The sequence below is a fragment of the Coregonus lavaretus genome, assembly GCF_964263955.1.
Source record: "Coregonus lavaretus genome assembly, chromosome: 2".
Taxonomy (NCBI): Eukaryota; Metazoa; Chordata; class Actinopteri; order Salmoniformes; family Salmonidae; genus Coregonus; species Coregonus lavaretus.
Window position 1 is genome coordinate 55,937,590 of NC_139989.1, and position 16,967 is coordinate 55,954,556.

The 16,967-nt window shown below is 41.7% G+C and overlaps 2 protein-coding genes across 2 annotated transcripts in view; one reads left to right on the forward strand and one right to left on the reverse strand.

Annotated features, from left to right (window-relative positions):
- Window positions 1-1,110: 1,110 nt before the first annotated feature.
- LOC311142973 (parvalbumin beta-like) lies at window positions 1,111-5,281 on the reverse strand. The gene is made up of 5 exons (XM_084178753.1): window positions 5,193-5,281; window positions 4,618-4,706; window positions 3,428-3,560; window positions 1,840-1,949; window positions 1,111-1,353 (listed from the first exon to the last, which is right to left on the reverse strand). Exons 2-5 carry the CDS (start codon window positions 4,676-4,678, stop codon window positions 1,331-1,333), a joined length of 327 nt encoding a protein of 108 aa, XP_084034879.1. The 5' UTR covers window positions 4,679-4,706; window positions 5,193-5,281; the 3' UTR covers window positions 1,111-1,330.
- Window positions 5,282-6,989: 1,708 nt separating this feature from the next.
- LOC311139767 (serine/threonine-protein kinase LMTK2-like) overlaps window positions 6,990-16,967 on the forward strand; it is a gene marked incomplete at its 3' end in the record, with an annotated part of 61,153 nt that continues 51,175 nt past the window's right edge. The window contains exon 1 of the mRNA XM_084174712.1: window positions 6,990-7,474. Within this exon, the coding sequence (XP_084030838.1) occupies window positions 7,372-7,474 (103 nt within the window). The 5' untranslated portion in view covers window positions 6,990-7,371. The remainder of the gene's footprint in view (window positions 7,475-16,967) is intronic.

Genomic DNA, 16,967 nt, shown 5'->3' on the forward strand with positions numbered 1-16,967 from the left:
GCCTACCCAAATTACTTTATGTAGGCTATAAGTGTAGCCTATAGGCTATAGCCTACCCAAACATTACGCATAATTGTATGCATATATCAAAATGAATGCTCTCGGCTTTTTCGTTTAAAATAAATAATGAAATGTTATATTTTATTCACATGATTCTTCATGGGCAAAGGCAATCCCACCACATGTTAACCCATCTATCAAAATAGTCATTTTTAGGTCTGAAAATTATTAATTTGAATTCACTCCAGAAGAAGGCGGTGTTAGCCCTGATATGGACATGCACATTTTTCAGAAATATTTTGTTTTGCCCACATCTAACCATATTTAACCTGTCTGGCCTCATTGCAGACTGACGTATCGCTGTCAGTACAGTATAAGTAAATTAAGATTGATTTAATTGATGCTTACAATAGGCTATTCATCTCACTGTCTTGATGAATGATCGCTCTCGTCGTCAGCTACTCAAGAGGTTACCATCACTCTGTGATGTACTGCAGTTGGCATCCTCCGGGCTCCGGGTCTTGTCCATGGTTGCGTGCTGAACTGTAGGCACGCAGCCTCTCGCTTGCCTGTTACCGCATCGGAAATGCAGCCTGTACAAGCCGTGGGCACTTTGCTTATATCATCACATTTAGAGCTGCGTTGTCTCTTGTAGGCCCATGCAGAGCACACAATTAAAATGCACTGGGGAAATCAGGCTAATAGCTTACGCTTTGAACAAACCGACTGTGTCATTGCGTTTTGATACACCAGAAGTAAGTTAATTTCCAATGGAACGCTGCGTTTGTCTTGCAGCATTGCGTGCAAGAGGTAGTTGCAGTGCGTTCTGTGTGGTGCATACATTGATTTTATCGAACGTATGCGTCAAACTGTACGCGTTAACAGCAATGGTAGCAGAAGGTGAATGTTGCACTTTTGTTGCACACATATCTAGATGATGCTGCATACTATTTTGCGCAATGAGACAGTTAGTGTGTTCAAAGCGTTAGACCCAAATACGCACTGAAACACCAACATAACCTGCGGGACTGTAGTAAGACACACGGACATCATATCTACGTTTTAAATCCTTTATTAAACCATACCAGTTACCCAATGGATAGACAGACACTCACATCTAATATCCCCGTTTATCTGGATGTCCGGCTACCAACTTATGTGCCAAGATGCACCATCAACCGGGGAGAGTGGCAGCAGGCATTTAAATAGAGTCGCTGAGGTGGGCATTTCCCTCCAGACATGCTGAAGCTGGGCGTTTTGGGTTCCAGACGTTGTAAAAAGTACCAAGAGAAAGCAAAAAAAGAGACAGCCCTTATGAGGAGTAAAAGCTTCATTTCAGCAAAGCGCAGAACTCTGCAAGAGAAGAGAGAAACAGAGAGATGAGAAAGAGATATAGTGATCACCTGATGTGTGACCTCACAGCCAAGTCACAGTGAATATTGCATAAGTTGAAAAAGCTTGCATTTATTTACTGTTTCTTCCACTTTGCCTTTGCAGCATTCCTTCCTTCCTTCCTTCCTTCCTTCCTTCCTTCCTTCCTTCCTTCCTTCCTTCCTTCCTTCCTTCCTTCCTTCCTTCCTTCCTTCCTTCCTTCCTTCCTTCCTTCCTTCCTTCCTTCCTTCCTTCCTTCCTTCCTTCCTTCCTTCCTTATTTACTTCCTTCAGATTCAATATCCCCTATCATCTGGAATAATATAAAATATAATGATATGAAACTGATGAAGATGAAACTATTATCAAGATGATATTTAGGCCTAAATTATGTCAGCATTGGACAGTCCCTCTCTTGCTCTCCTGTCAGGTGTGTGTAGTGCTGATGTGAGTGTACTGTAACCTGTACCTTCCATCCCTATCTTGCCATCTCCGTCTCCGTCTCCTGCCGCCAGGAGAGTTCTGGTCTCAGCATCAGTCAGCTCCCTGGCCCCCGAGGAGAAATTCTGCAGGAATAGTCTGGGGATAGACAAACAAAGAGAGGAGAGATGAGTGAAGAACTACATGTACATGTCATGTGTCAATGCTGCTTTATTGTATTGATATGTAATGTATAGTTTGTTTCAGCTTGAATACATCAGGCTCTTTCTATGTGCATGACAAACACACACACACACATACACAAATACACTGAACAAAAATATAAACGCAACATGCAACAATTTCAGTTCTTATAAGGAAATCAGTCAACTGAAATTAATTCATTAAGCCTTAATCTATGGATTTCACATGACTGGGAATACAGATATGCATCTGTTGGTCACAGATACCTTAAAAATAAAGGTAGGGGTGAGGATCAGAAAACCCCTCCCGAGTGGCGCAGTGGTCTAAGGCACTGCATCTCAGTGCTTGAAGCATCACTACAGACCCCCTGGTTTGATTCCAGGCTGTATCACAACCGGCCGTGATTGGGAGTCCCATAGGGCGGCGCACAATTGGCCCAGCATCGTCCGGGTTTGGCCGGTGTAGGCCATCATTCTAAATAAGAATTTGTTCTTAACTAACTTGCCTAGTTAAGTAAAGGTTAAATATAAAATAAAATCTGGTATGACCACCATTTGCCTCATGCAGCATGACACATGTCCTTCGCATAGAGGTGATCAGGCTGTTGATTGTGGCCTGTGGAATGTTGTCCCACTCCTCTTCAATGGCTGTGCGAAGTTGCTGGATATTGGGAAGAACTGGAACACGCTGTCGTACACGTCGATCCAGAGCATCCCAAACATGCTCAATGGGTGACATATCTGGTGAGTATGTAGGCTATTGAAGAACTGGGACATTTTCAGCTTCCAGGAATTGTGTACAGATCCTTGCGACATGGGGCCATGCATTATCATGCTGAAACATGAGGTGATGGCGGCGGATGAATGGCATGACAATGGGCCTCATGATCTCGTCACGGTATCTCTGTGCATTCAAATTGCCATCGATAAAATGCAATTGTGTTCGTTGCCCATAGCTTATGCCTGCCCATACCATAACCTCACCGCCACCATGGGGCATTACATTCTCTGGCAACAGCTCTGGTGGACATTCCTGCAGTCAGCATGCCAATTGCACGCTCCCTCAAAACTTGAGACATCTGTGGTATTGTGTTGTGTGACAAAACTGCACATTTTAGAGTGGCCTTTTATTGTCCCCAGCACGAGGTGCACCTGTCTAATGATACTGCTGTTTAATCAGCTTCTTGATATGCCACACCTGTCAGGTGGATGGATTATCTTGGCAAAGAAGAAATGCTCACTAACAGGGATGTAAACATATTTGTGCACAAAATTTGAGCTAAATAAGCTTTTTGTGCATATGGAACATTTCTGGGACCACTAGTGTACATACTATGGGGCAACCCCTTCACGTGCACCTACCTCCCTCCCTCCCTCCCTCCCTCCCTCCCTCCCTCCCTCCACACACAGCCACCCCCCCAACTCATATCATACTTCAGCTCCTCCTCCTCTATGTATCCACTCTGGTCTTGGTCCAGGACTCTGAACACCCGTTGGCCCTCTGCCTCTGGCTTGCCGGTCAGTCCCACTTGTGCAAAGAACAACTTGAAGTTGAATGTGCCTGGAGCTAATGGAGAGATGGGGGAAGCGATCAAGAGAAATGCGGAGAGATGTCGAGAGGAAGTGAGAGAGTGTGAGGCAAGAGAGATCCGACAGCATGACAAGGAGAGAGAATGGAGAGGGGGATGAATAGAGAGATTACTTTCATTTGACTACTGCTGACATTCACAATTACAAACACAGACCCTCTAGCATTTTAATGCCACTGAGCCCTGACAATAATACGCTAGTTAAGGACATTATACAATCTAAACACACAGATTCACAGAACACCTCAGGGAACCCATTGTAATGTGAGTGTGTGACCATATGCAACAGATCAAATGTTTAAATCAATACATTTTTATTCACAGTTTATGCAATTACAGAGAGTCACTTAGGTCATTAGGAAAACCAAATGACTTATAAAGAACAGAGAAAGAGAATGATGAATCAAGTCTGTTTTGAATAATATATTATATACCACAAACAGTTATGCTGATGATATACTGAAAGTATGTTATGCTGAAAGTAATCCTTCTACCCCCCTTACCCCACCCCAAAGAGAAAAAAATAAAATAAAATAAATAAAAATAAAATAACATATTGTAAAGTGGTTGTCCCACTGGCTATCATAAGGTGAATGCACCAATTTGTAAGTCGCACTGGATAAGAGCCTCTGCTAAATGACGTAAATGTAAATGTAATACTGAAAAGTGAGTATACAAGCATTTACATGTGGGTGTATTCTGGATGGTGTGCTTTTGTCTGCCCTCTGAAGCAGATGTAATGTGTAGCTAAATAATTAAATGCTGGTGGGCTGCGAATGAAGCCTGCATGACTGGCGTGTTTTAGTCTTCTCTTCAATGCTCAGCATTAACACTCTGGTATCTGGGTGGTAACTGCTCTGCTTCTCCCCAGCCCCCTGGCTGCCTGGTTACCAGGATCCACCCTCCAACCTTCCCCCAATATAGGACCACCCTTGGGAGTGTAGGCTATTGGGCGTGTGTGTGTATGTGTGCGCAATTGTGTGTGTTCACATGTGTTTGTGTTTGTGTGTGTGTGTGTGTGTTTGTTTGACTCACCTTGACAAGCCTTGACGGCAGCCCTGATGTCCTCCTCTCGCAGCAACCCTGTAAACGCCATGGTTCTCTGTGCCTGAGGGACACGTGCTCTCAAGAGGGAAACACATCACAATAAATGAAAGTGGCACAATGTGTTTTGCTGGCACAAACAGTCAGGGTGTGTTTTTTAAAAGCATCAGACAAATTCCTCATCAGCCTATCCACCTTTAGCTTCAAGGTACTATCTAGCTACTGTTTCTATGGCATTTATTCAATGACAATTGCTTGACTTTTCTATGAATAAAACAATAAATACATTTAGCTAAAAATTTACAAATTTGTCCAAAGTCTTGACAATGCAACTTTAAGGACCATTTTTTTTGTCTCCAAGCGAGACCTTGAGAGGTCTGCTTCTTCACATAACCAATTTTTTGTTGCATTATACCAAACTACATTTGATCACCTTAATACTTTGTCAAAAACCCTGAGATGCACAAAAACACAAATGAATACACAGAAAGATACATACATCTCTACAGAACTGCATAAAAAACTATCAATGCATGGTATATCTCTAAAGCCTGGCTGGAACTAACCGTTATCTGGGTGAGGTGGTGTCCGCTCTGTGAGCCAGTGATGTGCAGCTCTCTGCCTCTCTTGATTTTTGCCTATTATCCAACACCACTCTCCTCCTGCAGCTTTGTGATCCAGAGAGCAAACATGATGTCTCTCTGTCCTCAAACCCTGGGAGATACAACGGAACTCCTCCTCCCCCCTCATTAGTTAATCAGAGCAGAACATTTTTCACAACTATTGTCACCTAACTTGCAGGGGGTAGAGCTTACAACCCAGCCAGTTAATTGGCTTGATAGGAAAAAACAATGCCAAACTATCCCATATTCCATTATCGCATAATGGGGGTTTTCCATGTAGAAATATTAAGGGTTGACAATGATGCACAATGATGAGCAAAGATGGCAGGATATATTCGGGCTCTTTGGGGAGATAAAAGTCCCAGTCAGAATTTCACATTTTCTACAGATGTGAATGGACAGAACCTGAGTGACTGCAGAGTACAGTCCTCTGCAGAGTCAACATCTACTCCATGTTATGCATTTTGTGTGGATTATAAATAACCACAAATGGTACATCTGAGAGAGCGTAAAGTAACAGACACGACATGGAATGAAAACACAGCAATAATATTAGGCTCTTCAAATACGTACTTAATGTGTACAGTCCATAAACCAACCTGTACACTGAATACTGTCAACACAGCATGTGTCATTAATAACTGATTTTAAAACTCACACCACACCCTCTTACTATAGGCTATATAAGCAGAGTTTCTAAGGTACAGTCAAAAGTAATCAATGTTATCCCTTTGCTTGGGTAAGAAGGATGTGTCCAACTCCTTACCTGGCTCCCCCTGCCATATTTGACATAGATGCAAAACAAATTGATGTGAAAACATAATGGAGGCCTATAGGTCTACTTAGCTATATCGTGGCCTATGTGCCATCTTATCTCATGTCAATTGGTTTCAGTTAAAATTGTTGGTATTGGGACTATTTACATTGACCCCCTTTATGATTTATTTATTTATCGTATTTTTTTTGTTGCACTGGCTCTATGCACACTCACTTGACTCTACCCACGCACTCACACATACTACACTGACACTCCAACACACATACACACACATACTAAATAAGCTCACACACAAAAAAAACACACACGCATAATGATGACATACACTCACACATAGGACACACTTTCACACTCTTCACATACACTGCTGCTACACTGTTTATTATATATCCTGATTGCCTTGTCACTTTTATCACTACATACTGTATTACCTCAATTACCTCAACTACCTCATACCCCTGCACATTGACTCGGTACTGGTACTCCTTGTATATAGCCTTATTGTTATTTTATTGTGTTACTATTTCCTTTTTTATTTAGCAAATATTTTTCTTACTTTTTAAATCTGCATTGTTAGGTACAGGCTCGTAAGTAAGCATTTCACTGTAAAGTCCACACCTGTTGTATTCGGCGCATGTGACCAATAACATTTGATTTGATAGGCATACCTTTCCAAGACCTTTGCACCCCCCCCCCCCCCCCCGTATAGCCTACAAGTCCATTAAATCAGACAGGTTGAGTAGTTCATCTTTCACAAAGCACTGGAACATTGCTTGCATACCTCACATGTCAAATTACTGCTCTAAAAACACATCTAGCTTTACGTTTGACACAAAGCAACGGATGTGGATGGGGAATACGAAGAAGGATAGTGATTGGTCGTATCTGTACGTTAATACAGATTAATGGGTTGTGATTCACTATTGTATATGTAAATCTATCGTGTCAATATACACGCCTCCATGCTATGACGTTGTAGGAACATGGCGCCTCGGAGAATAGCCTGACAGTTTGGACTATTGATAAAATATTACGTTTGAATAAATGTAGAGCATTGCCGGTGAAGCGTATTTATCTAAACATGATTGTTCAAGAAAGGTAATATACCTTTTCTATTTTTCATTGATAATGAAACGGCATTGTTTGAGGCATTGATAGCTCACGTTAGCTTGTCGTTGCTATCGATGCTAGCTAGACCTGCGAGCATTTTTATTTAGCCTGTAGATATAGCTATATATTTAACTTATTATCAATGAATTAAAAATTGTATTTGGTTTATTAGTATTTAGTTGTAATTTTGGACGACGATTCTCATTAGCTAGTTAGCTAGCTAAGCTAAAAAGGATGGGGAACCGTCATGGATTTGTGTTGTTGCTGGCGACTGGAATTCTTCTGTCGGCATTATTTCTGGTCAAAGGTGCTCCGCTTCCGTATTCTGACACAGCAGGTAAGATTACTCTAAATTGTTTACCATGTCACTGAATGAACTGTTACCACCAGTTATTTCCAATTAGTTTCAGGCCAATGCCATTATGCTAGCAAGTTAGTTAGCAAGAGGAATAGCGTAACAACAAGCTAGCTGACTAGTAAGCCATTTCAGCTAGTTGGCTAGCCCGGCTATATCAGGCTACAACAGGCTCAACAAGCCAGGGCCAGTAAGAAAGGCAGCTATTTAGATAACTAGCTAGTTAGCTTGCCAATGCTAACTAACATACAACATAGCCAAACAACAACAGCTGAGGGAAGAGCGACACGAAGGGGGTATTTTGTAACTTGTTATAGATTTGAGACGCATTGAGTTAACGTTAGCATGCCAATGCAATGTAGATGGGCTATTTTATCTGACTTGCTAGATTTGAAGAGTAGTACACTCAGCACTGACCATACACCTGGCCAGTCCATTTACAACAACAGTTAGTTTTATCCAGTGCAGTGCTTAGTAGTAGTATCAGTTCTTAACGCTATTTGCCTTCAACAGTTCACTCCTTGCTTTGATAATATGACAACAGTAACACTTGTTCTGATGAAGTGATTCACGTAATGTCAATGTGTGTTGACAACCATAACATCTGAAGTTTTCCTGGAACACCATTTAAAGTTATGTCTGATGAACCAAACTAGCCTAATCAAAGAAATGCAGTGCATTCGGAAAGTATTCAGACCCCTTGACTTTTTCCATATTTTGTTACATTACAGCCTTATTCTAAAATGGATTTAAAAAATGTTTTTCCCCATCAATCTACACACAATACCCCATAATGACGAAGCGAAAACAACAGGTGTTTAGAAATTGTTGCACATTTATTAAAAATAAAAAACAGATACCTTATTTACATAAGTATTCAGAGCCTTTGCTATGAGACTCGAAATTGAACTCAGATGCCATCTTGATTTCCATTGATCATCGTTGAGATGTTTCTACAGCTGGATTGGAGTCCACCTGTGGTAAATTCAATTGATTGGACATGATTTGGAAAGGCACACACCTGTCTATATAAAGGTCCCACAGTTGACAGTGCATGTCAGAGCAAAAACCAAGCCATGAGGTCGAAGGAATTGTCCATAGAGCTCAGAGACAGGATTGTGTCGAGGCACAGATCTGGGGAAGGGTACCAAAAAATGTCTGCAGCATTGATGGTCCCCAAAGAACACAGTGGCCTCCATCATTCTTAAATGGAAGAAGTTTGGAACCACCAATACTTTTCCTAGAGCTGCTCCAGAGCGCTCAGGACCTCAGACTGGGGCGAAGGTTCACCTTCCAACAGGACAACGACCCTAAGCACACAGCCAAGACAATGCAGGAGTGGCTTCGGGACAAGTCTGAATGTCCTTGAGTGGCCCAGCCAGAGCCCGGACTTGAACCCGATCAAACATCTCTGGAGAGACCTGAAAAAAGCTGTGCAGCGATGCTCCCCATCCAACCTGACAGAGCTTGAGAACATCTGCAGCGAAGAATGGGAGAAACTCCCCAAATACAGGTGTGCCAAGCTTGTAGCGTCATACCCAAGAAGATAATAGTATAAAAGTAATCCTTCTTCCCCCACCCCCCCATAAAAAGAAAGAAAGTTGTTGTCCCACTGGCTATCATAAGTTGAATGCACCAAGTCGGATAAGAGCGTCTGCTAAATGACGTAAATGTAAAAAGACTCAATGCCAAAGGTGTTTCAACAAAGTACTGAGTATGTAAATGTAATATTTCAGTGTTTTTATTTTTAATACATTTGCAAACATTTCTAAAAACCTGTTTTTGCTTTGTCATTATGGGGTATTGTGTAGATTGTTTAGGGAAAAATACAATTTAATCAATTTTAGAATAAGGCTGTAACATAACAAAATGTAAAAAGTCAAGGGGTCTGAATACTTTCCGAATGCACTGTAAGGGCTGGGGTCATTGTTATGGGATATATTGACTGATGAACGAGCAGAGTCAGTGTCATTACCAGTGTTTGACTTGGGCAGGAGCTCACCGGAGCTGAATACCAGCACCTCAAATGTTCTACTGCTTGAGCTCCTGTTCCTCTTATAGAATATTAGCTCAAAAGTATGGTGGAGCTCTTGCACTTAAATGTAAACAGTACCGGCACTTATTTCAGTCCAAGTCAAGCACTGGTCATTACCATCTGATACAGGCCTTTATCATTCACACACATACACTCCCAATAGCCTACACCCCAAACACAGGTTTCAGTAGGTGAGGCTTTGATAGGAATCACTATGTTCTCTATCTATCCATGTTTTCATTGACTAGGCCTAACTGAAAATAGGCTTTAATATTGATAGAGGTTTTGTTGTTTTGTCTAAAGCAGGGTATTCGTTTAACCGATCACCAGACAAGACTTTGTTGACCTATGGCTTGGGAGTTCACCTGGGCTTTAGCCACCCAATATAGTAGTGTCTATTGTCATGGGTGAGCTCTGTGACAGGTGACTATTTGGCACAGGGAGTCTTTAATTGCTTTTATTGAGTAGGTTACATTGGCTACATTGGCCATTGACGTGCCTCTTCTGCACAGTTTTCCGTAGGGATTTGCTTAGTAGCATGTTTTAACTGAACACACAACTTCTGCTCTGTCATGCAAGCGCCATTTAGACTGGATACTTTGATTGGTTTGACTGTCCTTGACAATGAAGAAAGCAATACTTTGAAATAAATAGTAGGGCTGCGCGATTAATCGAATTCAGATCAAAATTGTGATATTGACATGTTCAATATCCATATCGCAAGAGGCTGTGATTTTCTCCTTTCTTTGACACTCCATTATTACACCAACTAGACTACGATACCTCCTCCAATGAGGCGCTAGACTCATTCACTCTTTATATGCACAGAGGATGCTGACCAATCACAAGCAGGCTTTCTCACTCTCTGCATGGCATGCACGTTGGCCAATCACAAGCGTCCCCGCTTAGAGCACACAGTTAGATGCTGGTGAGGAGAGAAAGGGCTTTACCAAAGACGGTACAGTATGAGGTTTAGAAACTCTGTGGCTTTATCTCAGCATGTGTGTCGGAAACATGAGTGCTGCTATGGCAACTGCTTGGCCTCTGACCGCAAGGCACTACAGAGGGTAGTGCGTACGGCCCAGTACATCACTGGGGCAAAGCTCCCTGCCATCCAGGACCTCTATACCAGGCGGTGTCAGAGGAAGGCCCTCAAAATTGTCAAAGACTCCAGCCACCCTAGTCATAGACTGTTCTCTCTGCTACCGCACGGCAAGCGGTACCGGAGTGCCAAGTCTAGGTCCAAAAGACTTCTCAACAGCTTCTACCCCCAAGCCATAAGACTCCTGAACAGCTAATCATGGCTACCCGGACTATTTGCACTGCCCCCCCACCCCATCCTTTTTACGCTGCTGCTACTCTGTTAAGTATTTATGCATAGTCACTTTAACTCTACCCACATGTACATATTACCTCAACTACCTCAACTAGCCGGTGCCCCCGCACATTGACTCTGCAACGGTACCCCCCTGTATATATAGCCTCCCTACTGTCACTTTATTTTACTTCTGCTCTTTTTTTCTCAACACTTTTTTGTTGTTGTTGTTTTATTCTTACTTTTTTTGTTTAAAATAAATGCACTGTTGGTTAAGGGCTCTAAGTAAGCATTTCACTGCAATGTCTGCACCTGTTGTATTCGGCGCATGTGACCAATAAAATTTGATTTGATTTGATTTGCTAGTGCTAACGAGAATGTCGATTTGGTGCCAAAGAAGGGCGCATCTTCAGTGGTATGGAAGTATTTCGGCTACAGGCAAACCGATGTTAATCAAATGCAAGTGTTGTGCAAAAAGTGCCTTAGAGTTGTGGCGACAACAAAGGCAACATGACACATTTATTAAATCATTTGAAGAATAGCCAACCCCTACTTTACGACGATTGCATGGTAACAAAAAGCGCCCGACAGCAGCAAAGCCCCTCAGTCACAACCAGCCACCTATGTTAAAAAGGCATTGATTGCTGATGTGTTTTCAAATGTAATGCCCTACGAAAAAACTACCACCGCAGACACACAGAATTCAGAAGCTATCACCTATCACATAGCCAAAGACATGCTTCCTATTTACACAGTCAGCAAAGACCGCTTCAAGAAGAGGATAAACAAGCTGGACTGGAGATACAAAATTCCATCTCGCACATATTTCTCCCAAGTTGCCATCCCAACACTCTATAACAAAATTAAGGGAGAAGTTAAATGACTGTACCGGACTCCAATGATTTGGACACAGGCTGCACCTTGCAATCGGTAGGCTACGTGTTACATGTTTTTAAGGCACTTTAACTTATAATTTAAATTAGAATAATGATTCAACCTACTTATACATAATTACACAATCATACGCTTTCTATTCCATCTGCAGCCTATGGCTGCCTGAATAAATCATTAACTTAGGTTATTTAAGAACTCATAATGGTGAAATAGGAACTCATAATGTTATTCTTTAATAAATAAGTGCTGCGCTTATAGCACACTACTTTGTTAATATGTACAGTACCAGTCAAACGTTTGGACACACCTACCAAAACATATGGAATCATGTAGTAACCAAAAAAGTGTTAAACAAATCAAAATATATTTTATATTTTAGTTTCTTCAAATAGCCACCCGTTGCCTTGATGACAGCTTTGCACACTCTTGGTATTCTCTCAACCAGCTTCATGAGGAATGCTTTTCCAACAGTCTTGAAGGAGTTCCCACATATGCTGAGCACTTGTTGGCTGCTTTTCCTTCACTCTGCAGTCTAACTCATCCCAAACCATCTCAATTGGGTTGAGGTCGGGTGATTGTGGAGGCCAGGTCATCTGATGCAGCACTCCATCACTCTCTTTCTTGGTCAAATAGCCCTTACACAGCCTGGAGGTGTGTTTTTGTGTCATTGTCCTGTTGGAAAAACAAATTATAGTCCCACTAAGTGCAAACCAGATGGAATGGCATATCGCTGCAGAATGCTGTGGTAGTCATGCTGGTTAAGTATGTAACTCTGTTGTTTTTATCGCACTGCTTTGCTTTATCTTGGCCAGGTCGCAGTTGTAAATGAGAACTTGTTCTCAACTGGCTTACCTGGTTAAATAAAGGTGAAATAAATAAAATAAGTGTGCCTTGAATTCTAAATACATCACAGACAGTGTCACCAGCAAAGCACCATCACACCTCCTCCATGCTTAACGATGGGAACCACACATGTGGAGATCATCCGTTCACCTACTCTGCGTCTCACAAAGACACAGCGGTTGGAACCAAAAAGCTCTAATTTGGACTCATCAGACCAAAGGACAGATTTCCACCGGTCTAATGTCCATTGCTCGTGTTTCTTGGCCCAAGCAAGTCTCTTCTTATTATTGGTGTCCTTTAGTAGTGGTTTCTTTGCAGCAATTCGACCATGAAGGCCTGATTCACCCAGTCTCCTCTGAACAGTTGATGTTGAGATGTGTCTGTTACTTGAACTCTGTGAAGCATTTATTTGGGCTGCAATCTGAGGTGCAGTTAACTCTAATGAACTTATCCTCTGCAGCAGAGGCAACTCTGGGTCTTCCTTTCCTGTGGCGATCCTCATGAGAGCCAGTTTCATCATAGCGCTTGATGGTTTTTGCGACTGCACTTGAAGAAACTTTTAAAGTTGTTGAAATTTTCCGTATTGACTGACCTTCATGTCTTCAAGTAATGATGGACTGTTGTTTCTCTTTGCTTATTTGAGCTGTTCTTGCCATAATATGGACTTGGTCTTTTACCAAATAGGGCTATCTTCTGTATACCACCCCTACCTTGTCATAAGACAACTGATTGGCTCAAACGCATTAAGAAGGAAAGAAATTCCACAAATTAACTTTTAAGAAGGCACACCTATTAATTGAAATGTGTTCCAGGTGACTACCTCATGAAGCTGGTTGAGAGAATGCCAAGAGTGTGCAAAGCTGTCATCAAGGCAAAGGGTGGCTACTTTGAAGAATCTCAAATATATATGATATTTTCTGATTTGTTTAACACTTTTTTGGTTACTACGATTCCATATGTGTTATTTCATAGTTCTGATAACTTCACTATTATTCTACAATGTAGAAAATAGTACAAATAAAGATAATACCTTGAGTGAGTGTGTCAACTTTTGACTGGTACTGTAGGTGTAATGATCCTATATAACATTTGTTTTATTTGGTTTTGTATTCAGTTAGCACCGTATGTATTCATTTATTCATATGATCTCATTTTTGAGGTGATGTTCTCTACCCTGACACTTGTTTTAACCATGCCTGATGGAATTACCAAGTTTTCACCCAAGTGTTTGAAAATTGCGATTCATAATTGCAATATCTGGCCCAAAAAATTACAATTAGATATTTTTTTCGAAGCATGCAGTCCTAATTAAATATGCTAAACTATTGACATTTGAACAACCATTAGGCCTAACAATGTAGTAACAAATCATTGTAATTATTGATCACTTGTGTTCTGATGGCATATTGGTAATGTCCATTGTTGCGTTTGGTTGTAAAGAATTCACACAATTCACTTGGTGACGTAAGAATTCAACAGTGGAGTGCTTGTGGTGTTGTACTTGTAGGCTATGTAGCAGCACAATATACATTAGCACTGCTTGTGCATTTATGACATAACCGAGTTAGAGTGGTATGGACGTGGTTAACAACCATACAAAGGACAGCGGAAGAATGGCCTCACTGTTTTAGACCTTTCCTAGAGCACTGGACTAACTGACAATGACTGGGCTATGAGTAGCCATATGGGAAAAGGTGAATGGTGTGTGCATTGCATTCTAGTGATGGCTATGTAGGCTAATATGTAACCTCACACATTCCATTCTTATCAGCACAGGTGAATCATTTACCTTGAGGTTGATGTTTTAGTTTTATTACAGTTCACACACACAACGTACAGTAAGATGTGGAGCAGCATTGGCTTTACTGATGATGGAGACAAGGAAACTGCTATGGTTTGAACAAAACAATTTAAGGAACAGGGATCTTGATCCAGGAGGAGATTGAATGTCTCTGCTCTAACCAAGAAGCTTGATCTTGACATCTAGACACTTAATTTACCAATTAGCAAACCAAATGCATAGCTGGAGCCCTGAGCTAGAGGTCTTCACGGCTCCAAAAAGTTGGACCCATTCCGAAATGGACCTGGGGCTTTCCCACCCGGACCCGATATGCATAAATATATTTTTTAAATATAGAGACCCATTCCGAATGGACCCAAGGACAACTAGACCCGTTCCTTATAGACCTGGTCGAATCCAGACCTGGTTCGATCCGTTCTGAGTGAGGGAAGCAGCAGAAAAGTATATTTAAAAAAAACTACTTTATTAACCAGAGTTGATAAAGCGCGAGAGGGAGAGCGAAGTGCTGCTCTAGCAGGCGGGGGAGGGGCCGTACTCTGAGGGAGTGAAGCAGAGAGGATGGACACAAGATAATTTGGGTACAGGTGGATCCGTAAAGACCTCTACCCTGAGCTGGATATCATTGATTTGATACATCTTAGATTTATTATAGTTATACTTATAGTTATAAGCAGTGGCATAGCACGCACCCCCGCAGCCCACATGAAGCGAGGATGCCCCCCATACCGTCGTTATTTCGAAATACCTTGGTATACGGTATGAAGGGTATATCGCCCAAGCCTATATCGTTCATGGCTATTCAACAGTCCAGGGTACCCAGCACACCATGCCACATTCAGCATCTGAACATTTCCTCTATCACAGGGGTGTGGGTGGGGGCCACAAATAATCTGAACCCCCCTCCCTCCCCACTTGTGAGCAAAACATTTCAACTGCCCCTCTGTTGACAGCAGAGAGAGAAACTTTTACATTTTAGAGTTCATTTCCAGCAATTCTACACCTTTTTACCATGGGGTGTAGAGAACATATTACAGTTTTAAAGCAAGTTTGTTGCAGTTCTACACATTTTGCCATGGGGCAGAGGGAACATTTTGCAAATTGATTGAAAAAAAAAAAAATTCTTCTACTATTTTTTTCCATGGGGCAGAGAGAAAAATGAGCAGTTTTAAAGCTAATTTCCTTAAATTCTACACATTTTGCCCTGACTTATGACATGTTAAAGGTGCAAAATGCTGGAATCGCACCACCATTTCCTGGATTCAAAAATTTGAATAGTTTGTGACAAAACAAGTAGTAATTGTGTAGAGAATTATTGTACCATCTAAACTGCTGTGTAATATCTTTTCCATAACCAAAAATATTGTATTTTCAGCTGTTTGAAGCTGATGTACAGAACCGAAAGTAAACGACTAAAAAACACTAAACATAAGAACGGGAAGCATAGAAATAGCGCACATAGAACAGATCTACCGCTTCTTAGACTTGCTTTCAATGAGAATGACAGATCTATATCTCACATTTCTATGTGGATTTGGTTGGGGTCGCCCAAAAAGTTACATATTGCAGCTTTAATATATCTGAGTGAGTGAAAACAAAATCAATGGGGCCCCCCGGTTGGTAATTCGACCATGATTACTAAAAGTTTAGTAATTTACCCAAATAAAAATGTTTGCCCTACATGGGCTTATTGAGTGACTGTCAGTGACTGACATAAAAAGAGGAAAACTGCTGATGCACAACCAAATTATGAAATTGCACTTTGTGTATTCTACTATTCTAACTCTCAACAGTAAGTTGGGACCCCGACTGAGCCCCCCCCCCCCCCAAAAAAAAAAAATATGTACACGTTTTGTCTTTTTGGCGGGGGCGATTGATCCACAGGCCTACTAAAGGGCTGCCTTTTGCCCATCCCTGCTCTATCACAATCAGAAATGGTCTCCCTGTAGGCCTAGTACTGTGGCCGTGCTGGCCATGCCCTTCCACCCCACTGAGCACTGATTCACTGCCCATAGATAACCTGGGGTGCTAGGGGGATGCTACATCTGCCTTTACCATTATCCTCTACTCCCCAATGTCTCTGGAGCTACGCCTAAGGTTTTAATCAGGTTTTGCTCAACTGCTACAATGTCACAGCCGTTTAAAATCGAGATATGCTTACATTTCCCTTTAGTTTACAACCAATTACATGGGGTGACCAGAGTAGGTTACATTTAAGAGCTACTGTTATGGTCCCTGCACAACACTGAACAGCTTAACAAAGCTACACGTTTAAAGTGGTGTGTTAATTTGTTATAGATTGTTATTGTGTCAATGTTTTCAGCTTGGCTGGCAGGTTGGTATGTGCTGTAGCCAACCATGTGATTGCAATCGTTGTCATGCCATAGCCTACATGTTACATTCATGTTTCTTTGTTGCCAATTAAATGTGCCAGAGCAGACTACCACACAAACACACAGCAAATGTTTTCTTTAATGGGAGTTGGCTAGGGCTAGGCCTGTTTTGCACCAGTGAAATTGTACATAGAGATGCCCCACCTGCACTGAGTCATGCTTCCTTGTATCTAGTTGGGAGAGGATCACCCCACCAA

What these genes read in the sequence shown, in the direction of transcription:
- LOC311142973 (XM_084178753.1), bottom strand. Translation starts at nt 4,678, where the DNA reads ATGGCGTTTACAGGGTTGCTGCGAGAGGAGGACATCAGGGCTGCCGTC. An exon ending in ATAGAGGAGGAGGAGCTGAA is followed by an intron (nt 1,950 to 3,427) that starts GTATGATATGAG and finishes GTCTATCCCCAG; the next exon opens with ACTATTCCTGCAGAATTTCT. An exon ending in TGGCAAGATAGGGATGGAAG is followed by an intron (nt 1,354 to 1,839) that starts GTACAGGTTACA and finishes CTTCTCTTGCAG; the next exon opens with AGTTCTGCGCTTTGCTGAAA.